Consider the following 26,099-nt stretch of genomic DNA (forward strand, 5'->3'; position numbering starts at 1 on the left):
TACACTGATACTTACTTACAAACGAATAAGGATGTCACGATCACAATCAAATGTTTTATTTTTTGCCTTAATGAATGCACTGTAAGCTAGAAAAGTACAAAGTAAGATAATAGATGATTCTATGTTAGAGGCTGAATATTTATCAGCTAGTGAAGCGACAAAATAGGTCATTTGGATCAAGAAGATCATATATGAACTAGAGGTTCTGCCTAGCATATTAGATGGTATAGAACTTCATTGTGACAGTAAAAAAGCCATTGCACAAGAAAAGGAACTCAATATCACCATTGATCCAAACATTAGGCGCTACTATCTTATTCGAGAAATCATTGATCGATGAGATGTGAAAATATATAGAGTACACATGGATGATTACAATTTTGATCCATTGACTAAACCTATAAAACATCATAAGCATGAGTGTCACACTAAGTCACTTTAGATACCTAAGTGATTGGCCTTGTGCTAGTGGGAAATTGTTAGAGTATGCTAGAAGAACAATCTTGAAATGATTATAATAACATCTTTATTTTACCTTGTTTATTAATATAAGACATTACTATTATTATTTAAATTATTATTTTGTTTATATAAATAAATTGAACTAAAATGAAGTCCTAAGAATAATATGATTATTCTGAAAAGTCTTTAGTCAAATATTATTGTGGGCTTGGAAAAATTTAATTCATTAAGAATAATGTGTAGTTGATTGATGAAATATTGTTTTCATTGACATAGAGATGTCAAAATCAATACATAGTTATGCGCTGAAAAACAACATATTGGACTGGCCAGCTATTAGTATGCTTACTGGATCATTATGTGATAGTCATAATATTACTCATAGTGATAACTACATGTATGATCTTCAGACTTGAGATCATCATTTTTCGAACTGTTGAAAACATTTTTGATGTTTTGATATAACAAATTAAGTATAAATGAATTTTAAGATTTTACAAATGATTTTCTAAGTATATTCGATTTAATTACTCGAATATCAAAATATTACTCCAAGTCTTTCAAATATCAAATTAAATCCTTACAAAAGTGTAAAATTGTGTTTTAATCTTAAAATATTTTTGAACAATTTTCACAAAGTATTTCGTACCAAAAACAAGCCTAAAATCAATTTTTCAAAAGAGTGTGCCGATGCACCAATCCATGCATCGATGCACCATTGAATAAATTGAACATCGATGCATTTTATGCATCGATGCACATACCATGCATCGATGCACTCAGGTTTTTATGAAAACATCGAATGTATTTTATGCATCGACACACAAGACATGCATCGATGCACTCAGGATGTTTTGAAACATCGAATGCACTTCATGCATCGATGCACTCTTAGTGCACCGATGTACTAAGCGTCCAACGGTCGAAATATTTAAATTTTAAACATAGTTTACCGATGCACTAGCCTTATGCATCGATGCACCAGACGCTCCCAACTGTTTTATTAATTGTTTTCACACTTAAACGGCTCTATTGACTCCACTAATCATCCCCAACGTTCAAAATCAATTGAAGGAGTATTTAAACAAGCTTAGAAGCCATTGATAACAACAAGAAATAACAAGAATCAAGAATTAAGATAGAATCAAAGAGAAAGCATTAAACCTCAAGTTTGAGCATTTCAAGCCTATTTTTCATTCAATATTCATTTTACTTTCAAGAACACTACTTGTTCTCAATTGTATTCATTCTTGAGTGTTCTTTTCTTTGTTCAGAATTGTGCAAACACATTTACCTTGTGAGGTTTTTCATTAAGTTTGCAAATTTGTAATCTTCTTTTTGAGAAAGAGTGTTCTCAAGAATTGGGGTATATTCTTGAGGGAATTGTAAGGTTATCTCTTTGGCCTCAAAAGAAAGAAAAAATTAGTGAATTTTTTGGAAAATCCTTAGTGTGGATAGCTAAGGTAGTGGACATACACTTTGGTTAAGAAAGTCGAACCACTCTAAATCGATGTACAAAACTTTTCAATTTTCTGCAAAAGCTTCCACCGAATTTTTAATTGCCAATTCACCCCCCTCTTGGTCGATTCCATCGATCGATTAACTCAACAATTGGTATCAAAGCCTCACTCATTTGAAGGTTTAATCACCTCTTGAGTCGATTTGGAAAGAGTTACATCGATAATCAAGTCATCAATGGCCTCCACTTCAAACTTCGACTCCGGTCTCGATTCAATGTCCGTCAACAAGCCTCATTTCTTCAATGGAGCTAATTATGCCTATTGAAAGAATAGGATGGTGTATTTCATTCAAGCAAGTGACATGGGAGCATGGAATTTTGTAGAATACGGATATATCAAGCCTCTCACTCATCCAAATTGTGGAGTGAAAGAGAGACAAAAATGTTCCAGCTCAACTCCAAAGCCATCCATATCATATTTTGTGCTCTTGGACCAGATGAATACGGAAGAGTTTCATCTTGTACAACTACCAAAAAAATATGGGATAAAATACAAGTCACTCATGAAGGCACGGACGAGGTAAAAGAATATAAAATTAGTCTTCTAACACAGCTATGAAAATTTCAGGATGAAACCAAATGAAGATATCAAAGCTATGACAGATAAATTCTCATTGATTGTCAATGGTCTCAAATCATATCGAGAGATCATTCCAAACAAAAAGCTTGTGAGGAAGTTAGTTTACTCACATCCAAAATTGTGGCAATCAAAGAAGATGGAAATCATCGAGGCTAAGAACCTAAAATCCTTAACTCTTGAGGAGCTAATCGGTTCCCTCCTCACTCATGAAATGATGCTTGAAGATGAGGTGAACCTCAATAAAATTGACGAGACACAAAGGAGAATGAGAAGAAGAAGAACGTGGGAGTTGATCTCAAATCAACAAAAGATGAGAGTGATTCGGATGAAGATGATGATGACAAGGAGATGGCATTGTTTTCCAAACGGTTCAGAAAAATTATGAGGCCAAACCGAGAAGAAAATTCAAACGAAATGAAGACTTCAAGAATGAACCAAAAGAAAAGGACAAGAAGTAACAAACTTGTGCTTGATGGTATTGGGGGAGATTCTAAGGTAACCTCTAACTTATTTGATTTAGATGATTTATCTTATAATGAGTTATTAGAGGAATATAATGGGTTGGTTTCGGATTATGAGAAATTGTATTTAAAATACAAAAATAATATTTCAAAATTGAAAAATGAAAATAATCTCATATCCAAGATCAGCAATGATCTTGAAAGTAAAATCAAAGATTTAAAAATCAAACTAAAAGAGTTTGAAAAGAAAAATATGAATTTTCAAAATTTACTTTCAAGAGTCAATGATGATCATCAAAAGGAAATTGATGATCTTAAAGCTTCTTTTGATAAAGTTGGATCAAAACGTTTTGAAAAAGGAGAAAATTCAAAAACCAACTTTGTTAGAAAAAGTTTTAGAAACTACAATCATATAGGTCCCCGAAGAACCTCTAATGGAAAAATCGTTAGAAGTATATGGGTTCCTAAAGAACTCATTACTACTAAAGATAAGGATATCCTACACAAATGGATACCTAAGGGGACTAGGATTTTGGAAACTAATGAATATGGACCCAAAAGAATTTGGGTACCAAAAATAAAAAATTAATCTATGTTTATAGGAAAATGAGCATTGCTACAAGGCATGGGAAACAAACTCAAACTCATGGTACCTTGATAGTGGATGCTCAAGACACATGACCGGAGACAAAAGCCAGTTCATAGAGCTCAACGCCAAAAATAGAGGAGAGGTGACTTTTGGTGATAACTCAAAAGGTCACATTGAAGGTATAGACACTATAGGTAATACCTCTTCCATACAAATTAAGAATGTTTTATATGTGAATGAATTAAAGCATAATCTATTGAGCATTAGTCAATTGTGCGATAAAGGATTCAATGTCATGTTTGATATTAATGGTTGTAAAGTCACTAACATTGCATCTAATCGGATTATGCTTGTTGGTCATAGAATATGAAACATTTACATGGTGCATTTAGATTCCATAGATATGACTAATTTATGCCTAGTTGCTAAGGATGAGCATGATAGTTGGTTATGGCATAGGAGACTAGGACATGCTAATATGAGTGTTTTGCAACAGTTAAGTCAAGGAGATTTAGTTCGAGGGTTGCCAAAACTAAAATTTGTTAATAATAAAATATGTGATGCTTGTGCTAAAGGAAAACAAAAGCAAATTTCTTTTAAATCCATTAATGATGTATCAACTAGTAGAGTATTACAATTGATCCATATAGATCTTTTTGGGCCAACTAGGACTACTAGCTTGGGTGGAAAACAATATGCATATGTCTTGGTAGATGACTATTCTAGATATACTTGGGTTCTATTTTTATGTACTAAAGATGAAGCATTTGAACATTTTATCACTTTTTCAAAAATAATCCAAAACGAAAAAGGTTACTCTATCACTAGTGTTAGAAGTGATCATGGCACTGAATTTGAAAATCTTGGATTTACTGAGTTTTGTAATTCTAATGGTATTAGCCATAATTTTTCAGCACCTAAACCCCTCAACAAAATGGAGTTGTTAAGAGGAAAAATCGAACTTTAGAGGAAATGGCTAGAACCATGCTTTGTGAAAATAATTTGCCAAAATATTTTTGGGCGGAAGCCACAAATACCACTTGTTATGTTGTAAATCGAGTAATGATTAGCCAAATTTTAAAGAAAGCTCCATATGAAATTTTCAAAAATAAAAAGCCTAACATTAGATATTTTCATCCTTTTGGATGTAAATGTTTTGCTTTAAACAATGGTAAAGAAAACCTTAGCAAATTTGATGCTAAAAGTGATGAAGGAATTTTTTTGGGTTATTCCTTAAATTCTAAAGCTTATCGAGTATTTAATAAAAGAACTTTAGTTGTAGAAGAGTCTGTACATGTTGTTTTCGATGATAATCCCCTTCTGAGGAAGTATTCTTGTTTGAATGATGATGTAGGTATTATAAATACAAATGACGTTAGACATGACATTGGAGAACCATCATCAAAGGAAGAAAAGAAAGATGAGGAAACTCATGATCCTCTTGATAATCCAACCATTAAAGAAAGGGAAGTATCTTACCCAAGAGAGTACAACTATGTCAATGATGGTGAAATAATAGGTGATCCATCCAAAGGGGTAACAACTCGATCTTCTCTTAGAAATATTTGTAATTATGTTGCATTTACCTCATGCATAGAGCCTAAGAATATTAAAGAAGCATTAAATGATGAACATTGGATTATGGATATATAAGAAGTGTTAAATCAATTTCAGAGAAGTAAAGTATGGACATTAGTTGAAAGGCCTAGTAATAAATCTATTGTAGGTACTAGATGGGTATTTAGGAATAAGCTTGATGAAAGTGGTAATATAGTGAGACACAAGGCTAGACTTGTTTCTCAAGGGTACACTCAAGAATAGGGCATAGACTATGATGAAACATACGCTCATGTAGCTAGGATGGAAGCAATTAGAATGTTATTAGCATTTGCATGTTTTCATGAATTTAAATTATATCAAATGGATGTTAAAAGTGCATTGTTAAATGGTTTTATAAAATAAGAAGTGTATTTGGAATAACCTCCTGGTTTTGAAGATTTAAAATTTCCAAATCATGTTCTTAAATTGACAAAAGTGCTTTATGGTTTAAAACAAGCTCCTAGAGCTTGGTATGAAAGATTGTCAAATTTTTTTAATTGAAAAAGGTTTTTCAAAAGGGAAGGTTGACACTACATTGTTTTTAAAGCATAAAGGTAAAGATTTATTAGTAGCTCAAATTTATGTTGATGATATAATTTTTGGTTCTACTAATAATGTTCTTTGCCAAGAATTTTCTAAGCTAATGCAAAGTGAATTCAAGATGAGCATGATGGGGGAGCTCTCATTTTTCTTGGGACTCCAAATCAAGCAAAGAAAAGATGGCATCTTCATCAATCAAGCTAAGTACGTCAAAGATAAGCTCAAGAAGTTTGGACTAGAAAATGGGAAACCTCATAACACTCCAATGAGCTCATGAACAAAGCTTGACATAGATGAAGGAGGTAAATGTGTGGATGTTAAATTATATAGGTCAATGATTGGCTCTTTGCTTTATTTAACCGCAAGTAGACCAGACATTATGTTTAGTGTTTGCTTATGTGCTAGATTTCAACCATGTCCTAAGGAATCATATTTACTAGCTGTTAAGAGAATCTTTAGATACCTTAAGGACACTCCTAGTTTAGGACTTTGGTATCCTAGAGACTCTAGCTTTAGCTTGCATGCCTTCTCTGATGCGAATTATGGAGGATGCAAATTAGTTAGGAAAAGTACCTCTGGAACTTACCAATTCCTTGGAAATATGTTGATTTCTTGGTTTTCAAATAAACAAAATTGTGTTGCATTAGCTACCACTGAAGTAGAATATATTTCAGCTGGTAGTTGTTGTGCACAAGTTTTATAGATGAAATAACAACTTTTTGATTATGAAATTGAAGTAGGTACCATTCATATCAAGTGTGACAATACTAGTTCTATTTGTCTCACTAAAAATCACATCCAACACTCTAGAACTAAACATATTGAAATTAAACATCACTTCATTAGAGACCATGTCTCTAAGGAAGATGTAGTTCTAGAATTTGTTGATACTTTGCATCAATTAGCAGATATCTTTACAAAAGACAAAGAAAGATTTTGGACACTTAGGAGAGAATTACGTTTAACTGACCTATCTTCACTTAGTGTTTAAATTAATTTTAGCACTCTTAAGAATAAATGAAAAATGCTTATAATAATAATAATATTTGATTGCATTCTTTGCTATTAGTTAGGGGAGTTTATGATTCGTAGTGAAAATTAATTTTATGTTCAAATGTAGTTTAAGGATTAAATTGATTGATTGAACATGATTAATTTTCAATATATGAGTTGCCAAATACCACTATTGTAACATCCTCAATACCGGTTTAGTGACTAAATTGTAAAATTTAAGAATTTGGGGATAAAAGTAGAATAGTTGAATAGTTCAATGATTTATGTGGTGATATTTCTGGAAAGTTGTTAGTAATTATTAAAAGAATAAAAGGGTAAAATGGTCATTTGACATTAAAATGATAAATAAATGATATATAGGCATGTGGGATAAGGATGAGGAGATATTTTCTCTACTTCATCTTCTTCTTCATCATCATACGAGAGAAAGATAAAGCCAAGCTTGCAAAGGTAAGTTTTCGAATTTGTTGATTTAAAGCTTGGGTTTTGATCATTATATGATAACTAAGCTTAAGGAAAGCTTAAGTTATCTTAAAATCAAAAGATAAAGGAGTTATGATAGATTAAAGAAAATGGTTTTTAAGAGAATTTATGGAAAAGAGTTGATAAGTTGAATTTGAAGTTGAATTTGATTTGTCATCTATGAGAATAAAAAGTTACAAGTGTTAGAATTAAGTTTAGATAACATGGAAAATTTGGTATGATTATTGATTTCTATATGGAGAATATAATTTTGAGGTTTAAGATGAAATAAATGGATATGAATTAGTTTAAGTATGTATATTTGAGTTAAGAATATGAAAGGGAATGAAACATGAAGAATGATAAAAGCTAAGCAAGACAGGTTAGTTCTCCTTTCCAAAGATCAGATCATAAAAGAAATGTATAGTATGTATTTTGTAATAAGAAAAGTGGTTGGCATGTAAATAAAGGATTAAATCCGATGTGTTTTCAATTGTATACTTCGTTAACTCATAGAATGAATGTATCGAAATAGTTAAAAGAGTTATGAGAACCCGAGCTCAAGGGTGAATTTGATGAAGGTTCTGTTGTTACAGACATTCTGATAAACGATATGAAGATAATGTTAAAAGGTTTTCATTTCTTCAAAGTGAAGAAGTTAAATTGAGAAGTTTCATTATTACGTGGATAAGATAGAATATGGTGAACGAATGTCACCATAAGAACGTTAAAAGATCAAATGAGGTGGTTAGAATTGTAGAAGAGTTCAAGAATAAGTGCATCAGAGATATATTTATAAGATGAATGAAATCAGAGTTATGGATTTGAAATAAAGGGATAGTACTGTATATAAGCAAGAGTGTGGATATGATAAGGGCTTGTACTCTAGAATAAAGAGTTAGAATTGGCTAACAAGATTACGTGATGAAAAATGTTTTGATCATATGAATGTGATATAGTGAAGGAAATAACGATTCTTATGTTTGAGGGAAAGTAAGGATTAAAAGAGAAGTATAAAGTAATATGGAAAGATCATGTGTATTAAAGTACAAACAATGATTAAGAAATGATGAAAGGGTGGATGCATATGATTGATTAATTAGGGTTTGTGCCCTAAATTAAACAATTGTTATTGACTATCCGTAAGAGTAAAGGTGATGGAGTTACAAGACTGGAAGAAAAGATAAAGTGAGTTAATCAAGTATGATATGGATTTGAATATGGTTATGTATTTGGATCTTATATATATGATTAAGGCAATGAGAAGAATATTTACAGGTTTTAAAGGGAGCTTTGAGGAACAAAAATACAACAGATAGTAAAGGAAGAGGTTCCATATAAGTAAAGTGGATTATCAAAGTTACGAAGATGTGATGAAGATCGATAATCAGTGATAAATATAAGCGATGTGAAAAGAGTATGAGAGTCTGAAGAAAATATATGATATATGTTACAAGGATATTTTGATTTATGGAAGAGTAAAGGGATAAGGAAATTAAATGGAAAAAGGAAATTAAAGGGTTAAGAATGATAAATGTTATATGGAAGTGTAAATGATAAGTTCGATATAGAAATACGAAAAGTGTGCAAGGTGAAGTGAAAAGATTGTTGAATTCCATAAAGTATATGTTTAATCACAATTGAAGAAGATTTAAAGTCATGTTTTGGTCAAATGATAATGGAATAAAAGGTTGGTATTGTGATAAGGTAATTGGAGATTAATGAAGAAATAGATTGATTTATGATATAGAGTGATGAGAATGGATGTTATTGTCTACGTGATGAGTAACATTGTATGAATTTTAGAAAGATCAAAGGAAAATGCAGAATCACAGGAGAGAAAAAAATGGATGAGATTACTGGTTACTGTTTATATGATAAGTGACAGTTGATGAATGAATAAAGGAAAAATTTAGTTAAAGAACTAAAAGAAGGAAATAGTAAGTTGTGAAAGCAACATAAGAACATTAAAAGATATGTTCTTATTGTATGTACAATGAAAATTCGAGGACGAATTTTCTTAAAATGAGGGGAGATTTGTAACATCCTCAATACCGGGTTAGTGACTAAATTGTAAAATTTTAGAATTTAGGGATAAAAGTAGAATAGTTGAATAGTTCAATGATTTATGTGGTGATATTTCCGGAAAGTTAGTAATTATTAAAAGAATGAAAGGGCAAAATGGTTATTTGACATTGAAATGATAAATAAATGATATATAGGCATGTGAGATAAGGATGAGAGATATTTTCTCCACTTCATCTTCTTCTTCTTCATCATACGAGAGAAAGAGAGAGCCGAGCTTGCAAAGGTAAGTTTTCGAACTTGTTGATTATTTGTTGATTTAAAGCTTGGGTTTTGATCATTAGATGATAACTAAGCTTAAGGAAAGCTTAAGTTATCTTAAAATCAAAAGATAAATGAGTTATGATAGATTAAAGAAAATGGGGTTTTAAGAGAATTTATGGAAAAGAGTTGATAAGTTGAATTTGACTTGTCATCTATGAGAATAAGAAGTTAGAAGTGTTAGAATTAAGTTTGGATAACATGGAAAATTTGGTATGATTATTGATTTCTATATGGAGAATATAATTTTGAGGTTTAAGATGAAATAAATAGATATAAATTAGTTTAAGTGTGTATATTTGAGTTAAGAATATGAAAGGGAATGAAACATGAAGAATGATAAAAGCTAAGCAAGACAGGTCAGTTCTCCTTTCAAAAGATCAGATCAGAAAAGAAATGTATAGTATGTATTTTATAATAAGGAAAGTGGTTGGCATGTAAATAAAGGATAAATCTGATATGTTTTAATCGGTTTTGAAAAGTCATACGATTGAGTTTTGTAATGTTTTAAACGTGTTTATGTAAATGACAATTGTATAGTAATGAACAATTAAATTTTTACGAGTTTTATGAACGTTTTACGAAAGTCATTGTAGCAGTACTATAGCAGTGCATCGATGCACAATTTTGCTTTGAAATTTTGGTGCATCGATGCACTGTAGCACTGTTCATTACTGTTCATGGTACTGTTCATATCGTATTTCATTGTTCATAAATACGTTTTTATCTCAAAATTTTATACCAAACACAATTGAACAATATAAGATCGTATTTGCTTAATATAAATTCAAATGTTCAGTTATTTTACAAGAATAAAGGTTTTGAAATATCAATGTGACATCTCGGACTCGTATCTAGGTCGGGTACGGGTTGGGGTGTTACAACTAGAGCTTATTAATTTAGCATTTTGAATGTTTAAAATGGATTCTTGACATTTTTGTGCTTAATACATCGATACACTGAACAGTGCATCGATGCATCCCTTTGAATGTGCATCGATACACCATAAAGGTGCACCGATGCACTCATTGAATGTGCATCGATGCACAAGGCCATGCATCGTTGCATCCATTGGGTTTTTGGATAAAAACCCTGTTTTTCTCTTTATTTTCTCAAACCCTTAAAAAACTCTCAAAACCGCCATTCACCCTCTCTCTCTCTAATCTCTCCTTTCGCTTTAAATCAACGTAATTTTGATGGATTTTAATCGTTCTTCATCTCCTAATCCTTATTTTATCATCAAATCGTTCAAAACAACATCACATTCCTCTCAATCCGAAATTTTCAAGGTAATATTTCAAAACCTTTGTTTTATTGATTTTTGAACTTAGAACTAGTTTTGATTAGTTCTGGGATGAACATTATATCGGTCATTGAGTATATTATGATTCTAAATTAGATTTTACAATCAATTTCGTCAAAAACAAACAATTTTTCAACATTGTCTTTGAATTTTTCAACATTGTCTTTGAATTTTCGAAATAAAAAAATGATATTTTTGAAAATTATTGTTTTTGATTTAATTATATTGTTTTCATGAAAACTATATGTATTATGATATTTCTAATGTTATTTTCAAATAGTTTTCAAAATCATGCCCATTGGGATTCGGTTTAGAAAATCTTGAATTATTGCAGACTCAATTGAGTTTTGGGATTGATTATTTTGCATACATGTGTTTCAAAATTGCAGGTTACTTTTCTAATTCCGTTTCATAAATCATGTCAAACCCAAAATGCCCTAGGTCCTCTTCGATTCATTCTAACCGACCCCTTAATCATATTCCTCCTCAACCTCAAAATCCAAACCCAAATGACCAAAACATGAACATTATAAGTTCCTGTTTTAATATGCATGAGCGTCGTAGGGATGAACTCTACCATAGGTATATGAACTCCTTCCAATCTTACAAAATCCGGGAAGAATGTATTCCCTCTGTTCAAGCCATGGTAGACATCAACTTTCAATACCTACCGACTCTCAAGTCCTGGAAGTTTGATAAACTATTTCACCTTAAACCAATTGTCTATCATCAGTTAGTCCGCATTTTCTACTCTAATGTGGTATGTATTCAAAACCAGACTCAATGTGGGACTATAGGAATTAGATCCTATCATTTAGGACAATATATTCATATTGACTCCGAGTCTATCGCTAGGCAATTTGGGCTAGATGACAATGGTCTATACAATGAAAAAGAAACTGTGGCATATCCCTATCTTCCTAACGCTAGTGTTAGTACTCTACGATCTCATCATGATCGATTTCTCCATTTGATGATCTCTTGGTGGTTTAGACCATCCGGAGGTAGGTACTCCACTCTTGTATTAGGGATTTATTGTGGATGTATTGTTTCCAACATAATAGAAAAATCAATTTTCCAAAAATCATTTTCAGTGAACTAGTAGATACCATAAATGATGTCCCTTCTAAACATGTCAAAACTTTACTTTATGGGTGTCTACTGAGTAATCTTTTTATCAAACTCAGTCTTAAAGTCTCTCTTGACAATCTCATTCCTCTTCAAAACCAAATCAATCTCACCTCCTTGATGAAAGCTGATTGGAAACAGGATGAGGAAACTGATCAATGGGTTTATCGACCCTCTAAGCAAACTCCGGGAGCGAGTTCTTCACGAGCACCTCCTGCTCCTAGCTCCTCTCGTACTCAACCTCCACTGGCACCGGTTGCAGACGATGATCCCGAGCTTCAAGGGCTATTTCAAGATATTGACGATCCAGACAATGCACCGGCACAACAAGAGGATCAAGTGCCTCCATATTTTCATTCGTTTTTGGAGACATTTGATCTACGGTTTGCTTCCATCGAAACCCATTTAACTGCAAACAACGAAGCGGTGAATCATCGCTTAGACACTTTGGAAGCTCAACAAATGGAGTTTCAAAGGGAGATGCTTGCACATATGGATGCTCTTACACTTGAGATGCAAGCACGATTTCCTCCTCCTCCCGATCCTTCTATGGACGAGTACACCTTGCTTTGTTTTTGTTTTGGACCAACTTAGAACTTTTCTTGTTAAAACATTTTGAATGCTTTATAGATTGTTTTTACTTTGTTTGTTGGAAGTTTGAATTTGTTTGGATTTATATTTTGGTTGCTTTGGATATTTGAACTTATTATATATATATTTGGTTTGGTTTTCTTTTTGAGCTTAATGATTATTAATTTTTGCATCATTTGCATATTAGCTGCATTATGATAATTTTTACCATTTCACATTTTTATTATGAATATTGATGGGACTAATGGCTAATATCTCTTTCGATTATGATCTTAGCAGCTTAATCTTTCAATTAATAAATCAATTGGCTAAGTTTTCAAAGCCTTGTTTAGAAACGTTTAGAGTCTTTTTGATTTAACAAAAAGGGGGAGAATATAGTAAGGGGGAGAATATAGTAAGGGAAGTAAATTAAATTTTCAAAATTGTTTACAAAAATTATGTTCAAAGAAAATCTTAAAATTACTCAAATGTTTTGTTATATCAAAAAGGGGGAGATTATTGAAAACATTTTGATGTTTTGATATAACAAATTAAGTATAAATGGATTTTAAGATTTTACAAATGATTTTTAAGCATATTTGATTTAATTACTCGAATATCAAAATATTACTCCAAGTCTTTCAAAGATCAAATTCAATCCTTACTAAAGTGTAAAATTGTGTTTTAATCTTAAAAAAATTTGAAACAATTTTCACAAAGTATTTCGTACAAAAAACAAGCCTAAAATTAATTTTTCAAAAGAGTGTACCGATGCACCAATCCATGCATCGATGCACCATTGAATAAATTGAACATCGAATGCATTTTATACATCGATGCACTCAGGTTTTTATGAAAACATCGAATGCATTTTATGCATCGATGCACTCAGGCTATTTTGAAACATCGAATGCACTTCATGCATCGGTGCACTCTTAGTGCACCGATGCACTAAGGGTCCAACGGTCAAAATATTTGAATTTTACACATAGTGTACCGATGCACTAGCCTTATGCATCGATGCACCAGACGCTCCCAACTGTTTTATTAATTGTTTTCACACTTAAACAGCTCTATTGACTCCACTAATCATCCCCAATGTTCAAAATCAATTGAAGGAGTATTTAAACAAGATTAGAAGCCATTGATCAACAACAAGAAATAACAAGAATCAAGAGTTAAGAGAAAATCAAAGAGAAAGGATCAAACCTCAAGTTTGAGCATTTCAATCCTATTTTTCATTCAATATTCATTTTGCTTTCAAGAACACTACTTGTACTCAATTGTATTCATTCTTGAATGTTCTTTTCTTTGTTCTGGAATTGTGCAAACACATTTACCTTGTGAGGTTTTTCATTAAGTTTGCAAATTTGTAATCTTCTTTTTGAGAAAAAGTGTTCTCAAGAATTGGGGTATATTCTTGAGGGAATTGTAATATTATCTCTTTGGCCTCAAAAGAAAGAAAAAATTAGTGAATTTGTTGGAAAATCCTTAGTGTGGATAGCTAAGGTAGTGGACATAGACTTTGGTTAAGAAAGTCGAACCACTCTAAATCGTTGTACAAAACTTTTCAATTTTCTGCAAAAGCTTCCACCGATTTTTAATTGCCAATTCACCCCCCTCTTGGTCGATTCCATCGATCGATTAACTCAACAATTGGTATCAAAGCCTCACTCATTTGAAGGTTTAATCGCCTCTTGAGTCGATTCGGGAAGAGTTACATCGATAATCAAGTCATCAATGGCCTCCACTTCTAAATTCGACTCCGGTCTCGATTCGATGTCCGTCAACAACCCTTTTCTTCAATGGAGCTAATTATGCCTATTGAAAGAATAGGATGATGTATTTCATTCAAGCAAGTGACATAGGAGTATGGAATTTTGTAGAAGACGGATATATCAAGCCTCTCACTCATCCAAGATTGTGGAGTGAAAGAGAGACAAAAATGTTCCAGCTCAACTCCAAAGCCATCCATATCATATTTTGTGTTCTTGGACCAGATGAATACGGAAGAGTTTCATCTTGTACAACTACCAAAAAAATATGGAAAACTACAAGTCACTCATGAAGGCACGGACAAGGTAAAAGAATATAAAATTAGTCTTCTAACACATAGCTATGAAAATTTCAGGATGAAACCAAATGAAGATATCAAAGCTATGACAGATAAATTCTCATTGATTGTCAATGGTCTCAAATCATATGGAGAGATCATTCCAAACGAAAAGCTTGTGAGGAAGTTAGTTTACTCACATCCAAAATTTTGGCAATCAAAGAAGACGGCAATCATCGAGGCTAAGAACCTAAAATCCTTAACTCTTGAAGAGCTAATTGGTTCCCTCCTCACTCATGAAATGATGCTTGAAGATGAGGTGAACCCTAGAGTTCATCCCTAATCTCCTATCCCTATCCCCTAAAAATGGTGTCCACCTTGCATGTACGTACATTCCACGCGCGACGTTCACTCTCTCTTCATGTGCCCACGCACCGACAACAATTCCTTCATCAGATTCGGTCCAACGTTATGTTGGCAAGAAAAACTTCCCCTGCAAAGAAAATAAAATAGATCATCAACAACAAATCATTGAACAGAATTTTCGGGATTGAAATCCATCTTCCAATTTAATATAATAAATCAAGAGGTTTTAACTCTATTGATTCATTTGTAAAAAGAAAGCTTTTCTTGTATATGATTCATGGAAAAATTATATAAAATGGGGTAGAACCAAAAACACTGAAAGAGAGGAGGCAATGGCCATTTTATAACAAACAAGCAAACATCAATAACAATTCTTTTTTTAGTCCGACAAGGATTCTTCCCTTTTGTTTTTGTATTCTTTGCTTGTGTGACTCTTGTAAGCACCAATTTTTTACCCATATTAAAATAAACAAATAATAAGGAAAAAAGAGGGACGTAAATCCCACAAAATCTGGGCATCTCATGATCGGTTACTGTTCCTGACACCATCATCCTCTGCCACCGTCATTGCTTCAGCAGGCCACCAAGCTCCAACACTCCACGAACACATAGACAATCAGCAAAAAAACAAAAAGAAATCATTATAATTTGGGTTATAAAAACCCAACAAAAACATATTACAAGGGCTTTTTTTTCTCTGAAAAAATGGTGTAAAGGTCTCGGGATTTTCTCTTTTCTCTGGAGAGAAATAGTGCATTTTGTAACATTTCCCTACTTTTTTCCTTCAAAATCAATACACAACAATAAAAATATTTCTTATTTATTGTTTTTTAAATTTTGTTTTTAGTTTCTTTTTCTTTTTCGAGCAGAAAAATAAAATAAAGGGGAGTTTTAGACGTGTCGACAATCGTTTTCATCCTAATTTAATTTTTAATATTATAATTATGTTATTTTATATTATATTATTATAATGAATTTTTACAATTTTACAGGCTCAAATTTGACCCAAAGGCCCAAATGAAATACTACTCGAAGCTCGATTATAACCAGACCCGATCCAGGCCTAGACTTGACCCGAACAACCCAACAGGCCCAAAGTAGATCCAAAGGTGATTAGGGTTTTCATACAGGTTTCAGTGCCGCACAGATCCCAGCCGTCTGATCCAGAAGCAAATCCATCGGTCTACAGTCGACCAGCAGAAAACCTAGGGTACTCATTGTAACCCTAGGGCTATTTTGGCACCGCCGTGGAGATGATGATGCCCCATCGACGAACTCACCAATCGAAACATGACACGATGACGCCACATCATCTTAGATCTGCAAGATCTGGGTGCATTTAATGCACTCAGTCTCGCTACCGCGCAACTCACCACCCCTATGGTGAGTCACCACCGTAGCTCCGGTGACTCACTGGGGTTCGTTCTTTTAATCGGTCTAAAATGGGACTCGAAGAACCCATAATAGGGTGATCCTACAAAGAAAACAGAGAGACAATGAGAAACCAAGTAAGCAAAACCAGTAACCCAATACACAGCAAAGTCCAGAAAAATATAAGGAAGAGAGTGAGAAAAGTCTTACCTTCATCGTAGCATCTACGCGCCTTCAAGCGCCACCGGAGAAGACAAAATATCGAAGGTAATCAGTCAGATCTACATCGTTGGGTGTCTTTTTAAGAAAAACTAGGACCATAACTAGTCTTAAGGGAAAGAGATGAACATTTCTGGGAAAGAGAGAGAAGCAGAAGAAGGAAATGAGGTTTAAAACCTCTTCAGGCCTAATAAGACCTATTTATCATTTGGGGAGGGACCTGAGCGTAAATACGAGTATGGGTAAATGATTCTCGAGGTCCCTGTAATTTTGTAACTTTGCAATTTAATCATTAAAAGCATTTTTATGTGTTTTAATTTTGTCCTTTAATTTTATTTATTTACGTTTTTTTCATTACTGCATATATATATATATATATATATATATATATATATATATATATATATATATATATATTAGGATAAATACTATATTTAGTCCTTAATTTATTTAATAATTTATTTTGATCTATATAATAATTTAGGATAAATTACATTATTAGTACAATAACTTAATATTATTTCGAATTATAGGAATTAATATTAATGTTTTATATTTTAACCATTAATTATTATTATAATATTAATTATATTATTAGTATTTATATCTTATATCATGATTATTAATTTACATATTTTATAACTTAACCTATGTATTTTTTATATTTAGTATTTTAATAAGATTATTAATATTATTAATTAATAATTTATTTAGGTCCTTTGTAAATTCAAATTTAAATACAAATCTATCATTTACTGCAAAGACATTTAATTAATAAATACCGATATCAATTTTGGGCGTTTTGGGGGTGCTAATCTTTCCCCATACGTAACCGACTCCCGAACTTATTTTTTTGGTAAGCAGACCCGAGTTGTATTATTTTAATATTATTCTTATGAATTTTTATTAAAATAATATGACATTTTTTGTGACAATTTTACCTAATTAAAAGATTGGTGGTGACTCTACAATTTGGTGTCATCTGATTCACGGAAGATAAATACTTACTTTTTCGAGACTAGTTACATTGTTTGGGATGTACTATTTGCACTCTCCGTCGCCGGGCAGAGAAACGTCTCGACAGCTTGGCGACTCGCTGGGGAATTTTTTTAAAAAAGAGAGTCCAGCCACCAATTTATTAATTATTCGTCGTTACAGTAAATAATAAATTTGTTTTACTTTTTGTTTTAATTATTTTTATTATTTTACTAACTTTTGTTTTTTATGTTTACATATTTAAGTCTGGGTCATTAGAATAAAATAATAGGTTGTATATTATTTTTATTTTATGCTTTTCGTCACCCACTGTGCAATGCATTCATGACATGAGCTAAAACCCCGCTCTTATCCTGTTTGTGAATGAGAAACTATTCCCTCGTGTGGTTTTCACCTCCGTATGGGATAGGGGACCATTCTTTGAGCTCACACCTTATGTTCCTCGTGTGGTTTTCACCTCCGAATGGACTTAAGGAAGTGTGTTCCTTCGAATTGAACTTAATCTGAAAGTCTGTCATGGATCAGGATTAAGGGCTTGGCAGTCCAATGGGACACTAACAACGGACAATTCGTTGATCCTCTTACTCTAGAGCCAAAACCTAACATATAGTAAAACTTAAAACTTAAGTTCAGGCGAAACCTAACCCAAATAAGTCTTGTAAAGTTAGCACACAATGAAAAGCATGTTGAGTCTTTTATTTTTATTTATTTTTTTGAATAAATGCATGCGAACTAGAAATCATGCGGTTAGGTTTGTTGTTTTAAATAAAGTATGAAAATAGATTGCATGAAATTAGGGTTTAATTATTTTGATTAATTCTATGTTTCATTTTCATTCCTGAATTTTGCATTTCCATATCATGGTGTTGATTCATGACTGATTTCATATAGAGAGCTGGAAATATGTAACAAAGAGTCCAATATGAAGTAGAAGACAATGCAATTATCTTAAGATGGTCTGAGTAGTCTCAACTTATCAAGGGAAATAGTCTATCACCTGGGTACATGTCAGATTTGGTCAAATATACACATATCAACGTTCGCCAAAATAACCTGGGTGAGTTGAAAGAAATCTGAGAAAGGTGGGAAGCATCACAAAGCAGTTATTTCATCAGTTATATGGCGGCATTGCTTATCTTTTGGACATCCCTATTGATCGACATCTGTTCATATCTCTATCACAGTTTTGGAACCCTTCCTACAGTTGTTTCACCTTTGGCAAGGTAGATTTGACACCCACTATAGAAGAATATCGAGCTCTTATCCGCTGTCCAAGAATCTACAAAGACAGGGTATATATCAAGTCACCTAATACTTCTCATTTCAAGAAAAAGTGCTCTTATTGACCGATATGAGTGAAGAATGGGCTACAAGAAATATCAAGAAAAAGGGTGTTAGTGAATGCATTACATGGACTTCCTTTAAAGAAGTAATCTACCGCCATCCAGACAAAATGAAGCCTATTGATATGTTGGCTTTAGGAATTTATGGATTAATCATTTTTCCGAAGATTCTGGGGCATATGGATATACCAAATGTAGACTTGTTTTAGAGATTGAACAACAATGTAGATCCAGTTCCTGCCATATTAGCTGAAACATTCCGTTCCTTGAATTCCTGCAGACACGAGGGAGAGGGACGTTTTATAGGCTGTGCACCCATATTATTGGTATGGATTCTGAATCATTTTAAACATGAAGAAAGAGCTCCTGGACGAGTATTTCTAGAAGGCTTCTCACCTCTACATGATTTCCTTTATCGCAAATGGCTTGGAGGATATGATGAAGAAAAATTGATGAACATCTTTCAAAATCTCGAAGATACAGACTTATTATGGAGAGCTTCATGGAATACTTCTTCAAACATAATGTATAAGTGTGGAGAGAACCTTTGATGCTCTCCAGACAATACGAATCAAGGCAGTTTATTCCCGCGACATCTGGTTTATCTGAATCAGAATTTGCATTCAGAAGCGATCAGTACAAGGAAAAGATCAAAAAGGTTGTTGAGGCCCGGAAATGGATTCATCGAGTAAATTTATTTACTTTAATCAAAAGCTCTCATCCAAATATGAACAATGGAGAATCAATCGCTTCAACGAAACATTCCAGTGGTTAATTTCGAGAATGTTCAACCCATCAAAGAATTTGAGAATTATATCGTCTCCCTTAGATCTGGCGAAACAAGATTTCTAGATTGAAAGAAAGCAGTGGAGAAAGACTCTGCAAAAGCTGGAAGAAAAAGTCTATCACAAAGAAATTGAGATAGATATCCATAAAGGGAGAGCAGATCAAGTTAGCAAGGTTGAAAATAGCTCAGGATAGATTTCAACGATCTTCAGTCAACCTATCAAGGTGGTAAAAACTCAGATTACCGAAGGATCAAGTAAACAAAAGTCCACAGGTCTGAAAAGAAAAGATGAAGAAGATAAATAAGAGCTTAAACAATGTAAACACCAAACCAAGATGCTTGCTAAAGAAAAGGAAGCATTAGAACAAAGACTATTGGAAAATCAAGCTCAAAACCAGAGATTAAAAAGCAAGATTGAAATATTGGAAACCACACTGCAAAATCAAGAAAGTAACTCAGAAGCTAAGAATCTAAGAAAGCAAGTGAATGAGCTAGAAACCAAAGTCCAAGATCTTCTGAGAAGGGCGAATCAACTCCCTATTGTCCCGTACAAAGGAATTTTACAATGGCGATACCGTTGGGAACGCGCTCAATGAAAAGTCAAACAAAGAGACGACCTCATTGCAAAGTATCTGGATCAAGCTTAGAGAGACACAATATTTAGTGGACTTGGCATATGAAGCTAACACTTTGAATAAAGAATTAGAACCAGAACCGAAGAAGCTCATAAGTTCTTTGAGTTACTTGAACATATACAACAATTAGGAGAAGCTGCTCAGATGTATTTGTAGTCTATACTATGTTTTAAAAGCTTTGTAATAAGACTTTGTTTTAATATAAAAGTTGTTCTAAAAAAATCATCTTGATATCAACACCTTGCATATACATATTAAGCATGAACATTTTGACATTATATTTTTTCCATATTCATTAAAAAGGTTTTTTCTTTTTTTCGAAGAATACTGGACCCCCCTAAGCATCCATATAATACAAGAAAAAGGGAAATGGACGATAAGGTCGCTCAAATTGAAAGGAATCAGCTTGAGATGCAAGAAAATTTCAAGAAAATTTAGGAAGAAATGCATGAACAGTTACTGAAATCCCAGAATGAGATGATGGAAAATTTTACAAGTATGTTACAAAGAAGAAACATGGATCAAACAAATGCCCCAGTTGTTGGTACTTTCACTGAAGATCCTTTATATCCTCCAGGCTTTACACCAAGAGCATATTGTCTAAAAACTAACGTAACTGAGGAACCTTTATATCCTCTGGATCATGCAACCTCTCACGAAAAAGCCCAGTCCGGGGTATTTACTCAGACAGGGAGGGTAAACATAAATTTACCTAGTGCTTCTATAAACCAACAACAAGTTGAGAATGTTCCAGATTTTGATCAGGAATAAAAGAAAGCATCAAACAAACAACTGGAACAACTAATGGAAGAAGTTAGGGAAATAAAGGAAGGCTCTAATGTGTATGGAATTGAAGCCAAGGAATTAAGTTTGGTACCTGATTTGGTATTACCACCTAAGTTCAAAATCTCATATTTTGAAAAATTTTACGGTATGAAATGTCCTTCTACCCATATCACAATGTTTTGTAGAAAATGATAGGTTATATAGGGAATGATCAACTACTGATCCATTATTTCCAAGAAAGCTTAACTGGTTCAGCCATCCAATGGTATAACCAATTAAGTAGAGCTCGTATTAAATCTTGGAAAGATTTGGCTAAATCCTTTTTGGAACAATATAAGCATGTGAATGATATAAGGTCTAATCGAATGGTACTACAAAACATGGAAAAGAAATTCAATGAAAGTTTCAGGCAATATGCTCAGAGATGGAGGGACATAGCTATACAGGTACATTCACCCATGGAAGAAGAAGAAACAAATGTGCTCTTTGTAAACACTTTGAAAGCTCTTTTTTTACTCACCTCATAGGGAATTCTTTCAAAAGCTTTGTTGACATAGTTACAATAGGTGAGATGATCGAAATGGCGATTAAGAGTGGGAAACTTGAAAGTGGTGAATCTAGCAAGAAGCCATTTATGTAAAAGAAAGAAAGTGAGGTAAATGATGCAAGGAAATATGAGTCCAATAATATCACAGTATCTCGACCTCAGGATATTGGATCTTCTACACCAAACTTCGCCAAGCAAGAAACAAGGGAACCAAGGGTGGAAAGAGAGAAATTTCAGTTTGACCCAATTCCAATAACCTACAAAGAGTTATACCAGATATTATATGACAAACATATAATATCACCCTATCATGTATCACCCATACAACCTCAATATCCTAAGTGGTACAATGATAACTTGCAGTGTAAATATCATGCAGGAGCTCGTGGGCATTCCATCGAAAACTGCATCGCATTCAAAAGAATTGTTCAAAGCTTGAGAACAAAGAACATCATAAATTTTGGTGATAAAGAGCAACCAAATGTTGCTCAAAACCCATTGTTAAATCATACAGGAGCAGGGATCAATGCAGTTGTTGAGGAAAAAGGAAAACAGGTGATAAGGCAAGTCAGTGAAGTGAAATCACCTATATTATGGGTATGGACTCAATGATCAAAGTTGGTTTGTTAAAATCTGATCTGTCAGCAGAATAATTAAGTTGTGGAAATGTATGTCATTATCATGGTTATGAAGGACATGTTATACAACAATGTTCAGATTTTTGGGCTTTGGTACAAAAAATGATGATGAAAAGGAGATAGAATTTTTCAAGGAAATATCAGAAGAAGAAATTAATATATGTGGATCTGAGGGATCATATAAAGAGTTTTATAACTCTAATCATCCTCTAATTATCACGCCAATGACTCGGGTACTAAATAAGAAAGCTCCAAAGGTGGTTATTATTTCACCATCCTCGTTTCCTTATAAAGATGGAAAACATGCTCCATTGAATTACGAATGCCAAATGAAGGAAACAATGGGAGGAAATGAAGAGATAAGTTGCACATCAATGAACTGTAACTGAAAGCGAAACTGTAGAATTTTTGAAGTTTCTCAAGCCCAGTGAATACAGGTTGAACAGTTGCTTGATATCAGTTTTAGCACTTTTATTAAGTTCTGAAGCACATCGTAATGCTTTGCTAAAAGTGTTAAATCAAACTTTCGTAACAAATGATTGACTATTAACAAATTGGATAGGCTGATTAAAAATATACAAACTAATAATTTCCTTTATTTTTTCGAAGATGAAATTTTTGAGATGAATGATAACCCTAAAGCTCTACATATTATAGTCAACTGCAAAAGACATTTTATCTGAGTGTTAGTAGACAATGGCTCGAATTTGAATATAATATCATTAGTGACTCTGAATAAATTACCAATTGATAGCACACTCAATGAGGAGTCTTCAAAGTATTATCCGAGCTTTTGATGAAATTAAGAAGGTATTAGGAAAAATCATCTTTAAACTAGAAATATATTAGGGCAGAAGCATGAAAGTAAATAGAATAAAAGACAATGAAATAACATTAAAATATTCGAGTACAAAAGCTATGAACTCCTGTGGACTCTAGCAAATTTCTCCCTTTGATCCTGCAAGAAAAAACATGCAGACAACCATGGAGAAACTTAAATTCTTACACGATACCCATGAACAGACTCCTAAACCTAGATAACCAGCCACTGCAACTGCCAAAAACTCCATTCCAGCGAGCTTTTACAAACACAAAGAAACACCAAACTAAGATTTCAAAATAAAATCCCAATCGATCTCATAAGATGGAAATTTCGACAACATAAAAGACTCCGAAGAAGTAACAACTTCCGGCCACGGCTGCTCGCTGAAGTCCGAGAAAGTAAGATCGGAGAAAGGTGAAGATTCCGTCGACCCCTCATTTTCCGACCGAACCGGGGACAAAGATTCGGGGGAGCTCTCATCTTTCACAGTCTTCTCCTCAGGCTCAGCCTTTGCCAATTGGACTTCGTTGATCTCCTTCGATGATTTCTTCTTGCTGTTGTTCCCTTGCTTTTGGTTCAGTTCCAAGCTTTCACAAATGGCTTGAAGCTTGGCATCAACGGAGGAATGTAAAGGCTTGTACTCACCGAACTCGCCTCCGATATGGGAACCATGGTGGCGAAGGTTGGGGAAGTTGAGTCTCGCTAAGTCACCCCTAAGTTTATAGGCTGCTTTGTCGTAAGCCAAGGCTGCTTCCTCGGCTGTATCGAAAGTGCCTAACCAGAGACGGGTCCGGTTCTTAGGTAGCCGGATCTCAGCGACCCATTTTCCCCAGTGACGTTGCCTAACTCCTCTGTAAAGCTTGGTGGGTTTTGGTGGTGAACCCATGTGTTTCATTGGGACTGGTTGGGGGCTAAGAAAGCTCAGCATGTGGTGGTTGTTGATGGGTTGAGCATTCTGGTAAAGGTAGCTCGGTAGGTCATTTTGGAAGTTGAATTGGGACTCTACTTGCGTTAAATTGTTTAGCCCAATTGTACAACCAAGCTGAGCCTGTTGATCAAGAGCTGGGAAATAATAACCATCTGAGTAAAAACTGGGTTGCGTTTGGGAAGAAGAGGAGGAAGAAGCACTTTTCATAAAAGGCTCAAGTGCTTCCATCAACTCTCCACCATTGTAGCTACGACTATAGAAATCCATTGTAGCTGCCATATCTTTAAAAAAATGAAAAAAAAAGTAACCTGATTCTTACCAAAACTCAAGAACAGGTTTGAAAACCCAGAAAGGATAGATTAATGAGGTTTTTGCTTAAAATATATTAACCCCTTTAAATCCAAGATAGCATAAAAGAAATCAAGCTTTGGGTATAAAAAAAACACCCTCCAATCTGATTTAATATGCAAAAAAAGAGAAAAAAAAACTGGATCTCGATTCTGAAAACACCAGACTTTTGAAGAAAACCTTATCAAAGTTTGCTTTCAATCCACTGTTAATTACTGAAAAAACAAACCAGAAAACCAGAATTTTATTCAAAGACCGATGATTAACAGAAAGGGATTCAGAGAAGCGGGGATTAACAGAGGGGGGAAGATGAAAATAAAATAAAAACCAGAACAACTGACTACTCGATTTTTTTTCTTTTTTCTCTCTCAATATTTTGTGTTAAATAACTCACTAAACTCTGGGTTTCTCCCAGCTCCTTCCTTGAGTTTATATAGTTGCTCAACTCGTTAATTAACTCATCTAACCACAGCTGTTAGCCATGACTAACCATCTGTTTTAACTTAAAGTAAAACTTCAATTTTTACGTTTTTTTTTTCTTTAGATTTTAGGATTTAGTCCTGATTAATTTATACTGACTCATATTATACACATAATTTTTATAGATGAATCTTCTAATAATAATTTTATAAATACATAAAATTTGAACTTAAATTTTTTTTTATTAATTTAAAATAAAATTTAATTAAATAATATTAAATTAATTACTGCTTGAACTAACCTATTAGTTACGTCTCTCTCTTTCTTCTGTACTCAGTTTCAATTTTCTGACGTAAGATTCAATCAGTTTTATGGTAAACCAGTGGTAGATCGACACGTGCATTCCTTGTTATTCATGTGCCTGAAACCTGTCCTTGTATTAGTTGTCGGTTGGCACTATTCTGCAGTTGAATGGTATAATCTTTAAAAGCTATAAAGAAAGGTCTAATTTATCCCTTAGTCCCATTAGTTTTTGAACTTTTCAAATTTAAATTTTCTGTTGTTAATTTTTAGGGTAAAGTATAGTAATGGTCACTGAACATTTCTGAAGCTTGCATTTAGGTCCCCCAACATTTAAAACTTGCAATACAGTCCCCCAACATTTATTCCGTTTGCAATATGGTATCCCAACTTAAACCACAGTTAGAAAATTAGGATAAATTATATAAATGGTCATTAAACTTTTCAGTCACTTGAATTTAGGTCCCCTAACTTTTAAAACTTGCAAAACAGTCATCAATTTCATTCTAAACCCCAATTTCCAAAGTAATTCAATTTTATTCTAAACCCTAAATTCCAAAATACTTAAATTAAATTCAATTATGTCAAATTTATTATTATTTAATTTTATCTTATTTCATGTGATACATATTTTTTATATAAATATAATAGTATAATTCTTATCTGTTGAAGAAATTTTTTAATTAAAAAAAGTAGTTAGGATATAGAAGATGTTGAAAATAATTCGAATTTTAAATTTATAAAATATTATTTTGACGTATAAATAAAAGTGTAAACTACTCGGTTGACAACTTAACTATCTAGCCCTTTTTACTTTTGTCATCGATCTTTTAAATTTAACAATCATACCACATAATTATTTAACTGTTTCAACTAAGCCACTAGTCGTTACCAATTGATAAAAATGATGATGTGGCAGTTAAAAGGAATTGGCATTATTATACATTCAGTCTTTATTATTTATAT

General features: G+C 33.1%; 1 protein-coding gene and 1 long non-coding RNA gene across 2 annotated transcripts; one reads left to right on the forward strand and one right to left on the reverse strand.

Annotated features, from left to right (window-relative positions):
- Positions 1-8,797: 8,797 nt before the first annotated feature.
- LOC120138906 lies at positions 8,798-24,637 on the forward strand. Its single transcript, XR_005517573.1, has 3 exons — positions 8,798-8,808; positions 9,977-9,979; positions 24,544-24,637. It is a non-coding gene; the product is annotated as an uncharacterized LOC120138906 (long non-coding RNA).
- Positions 23,186-24,485, reverse strand: LOC120138905 (ethylene-responsive transcription factor RAP2-4-like). The gene has a single exon (XM_039154293.1). The coding sequence runs from the start codon at positions 24,342-24,344 to the stop codon at positions 23,421-23,423; it is 924 nt and encodes a 307-aa protein (XP_039010224.1). The 5' UTR covers positions 24,345-24,485; the 3' UTR covers positions 23,186-23,420.
- Positions 24,638-26,099: the final 1,462 nt, after the last annotated feature.

Source organism: Hibiscus syriacus, unplaced genomic scaffold, assembly GCF_006381635.1.
Source record: "Hibiscus syriacus cultivar Baekdansim isolate YM2019G1 unplaced genomic scaffold, ASM638163v2 tig00110716_pilon, whole genome shotgun sequence".
NCBI classification, from domain to species: domain Eukaryota; kingdom Viridiplantae; phylum Streptophyta; class Magnoliopsida; order Malvales; family Malvaceae; genus Hibiscus; species Hibiscus syriacus.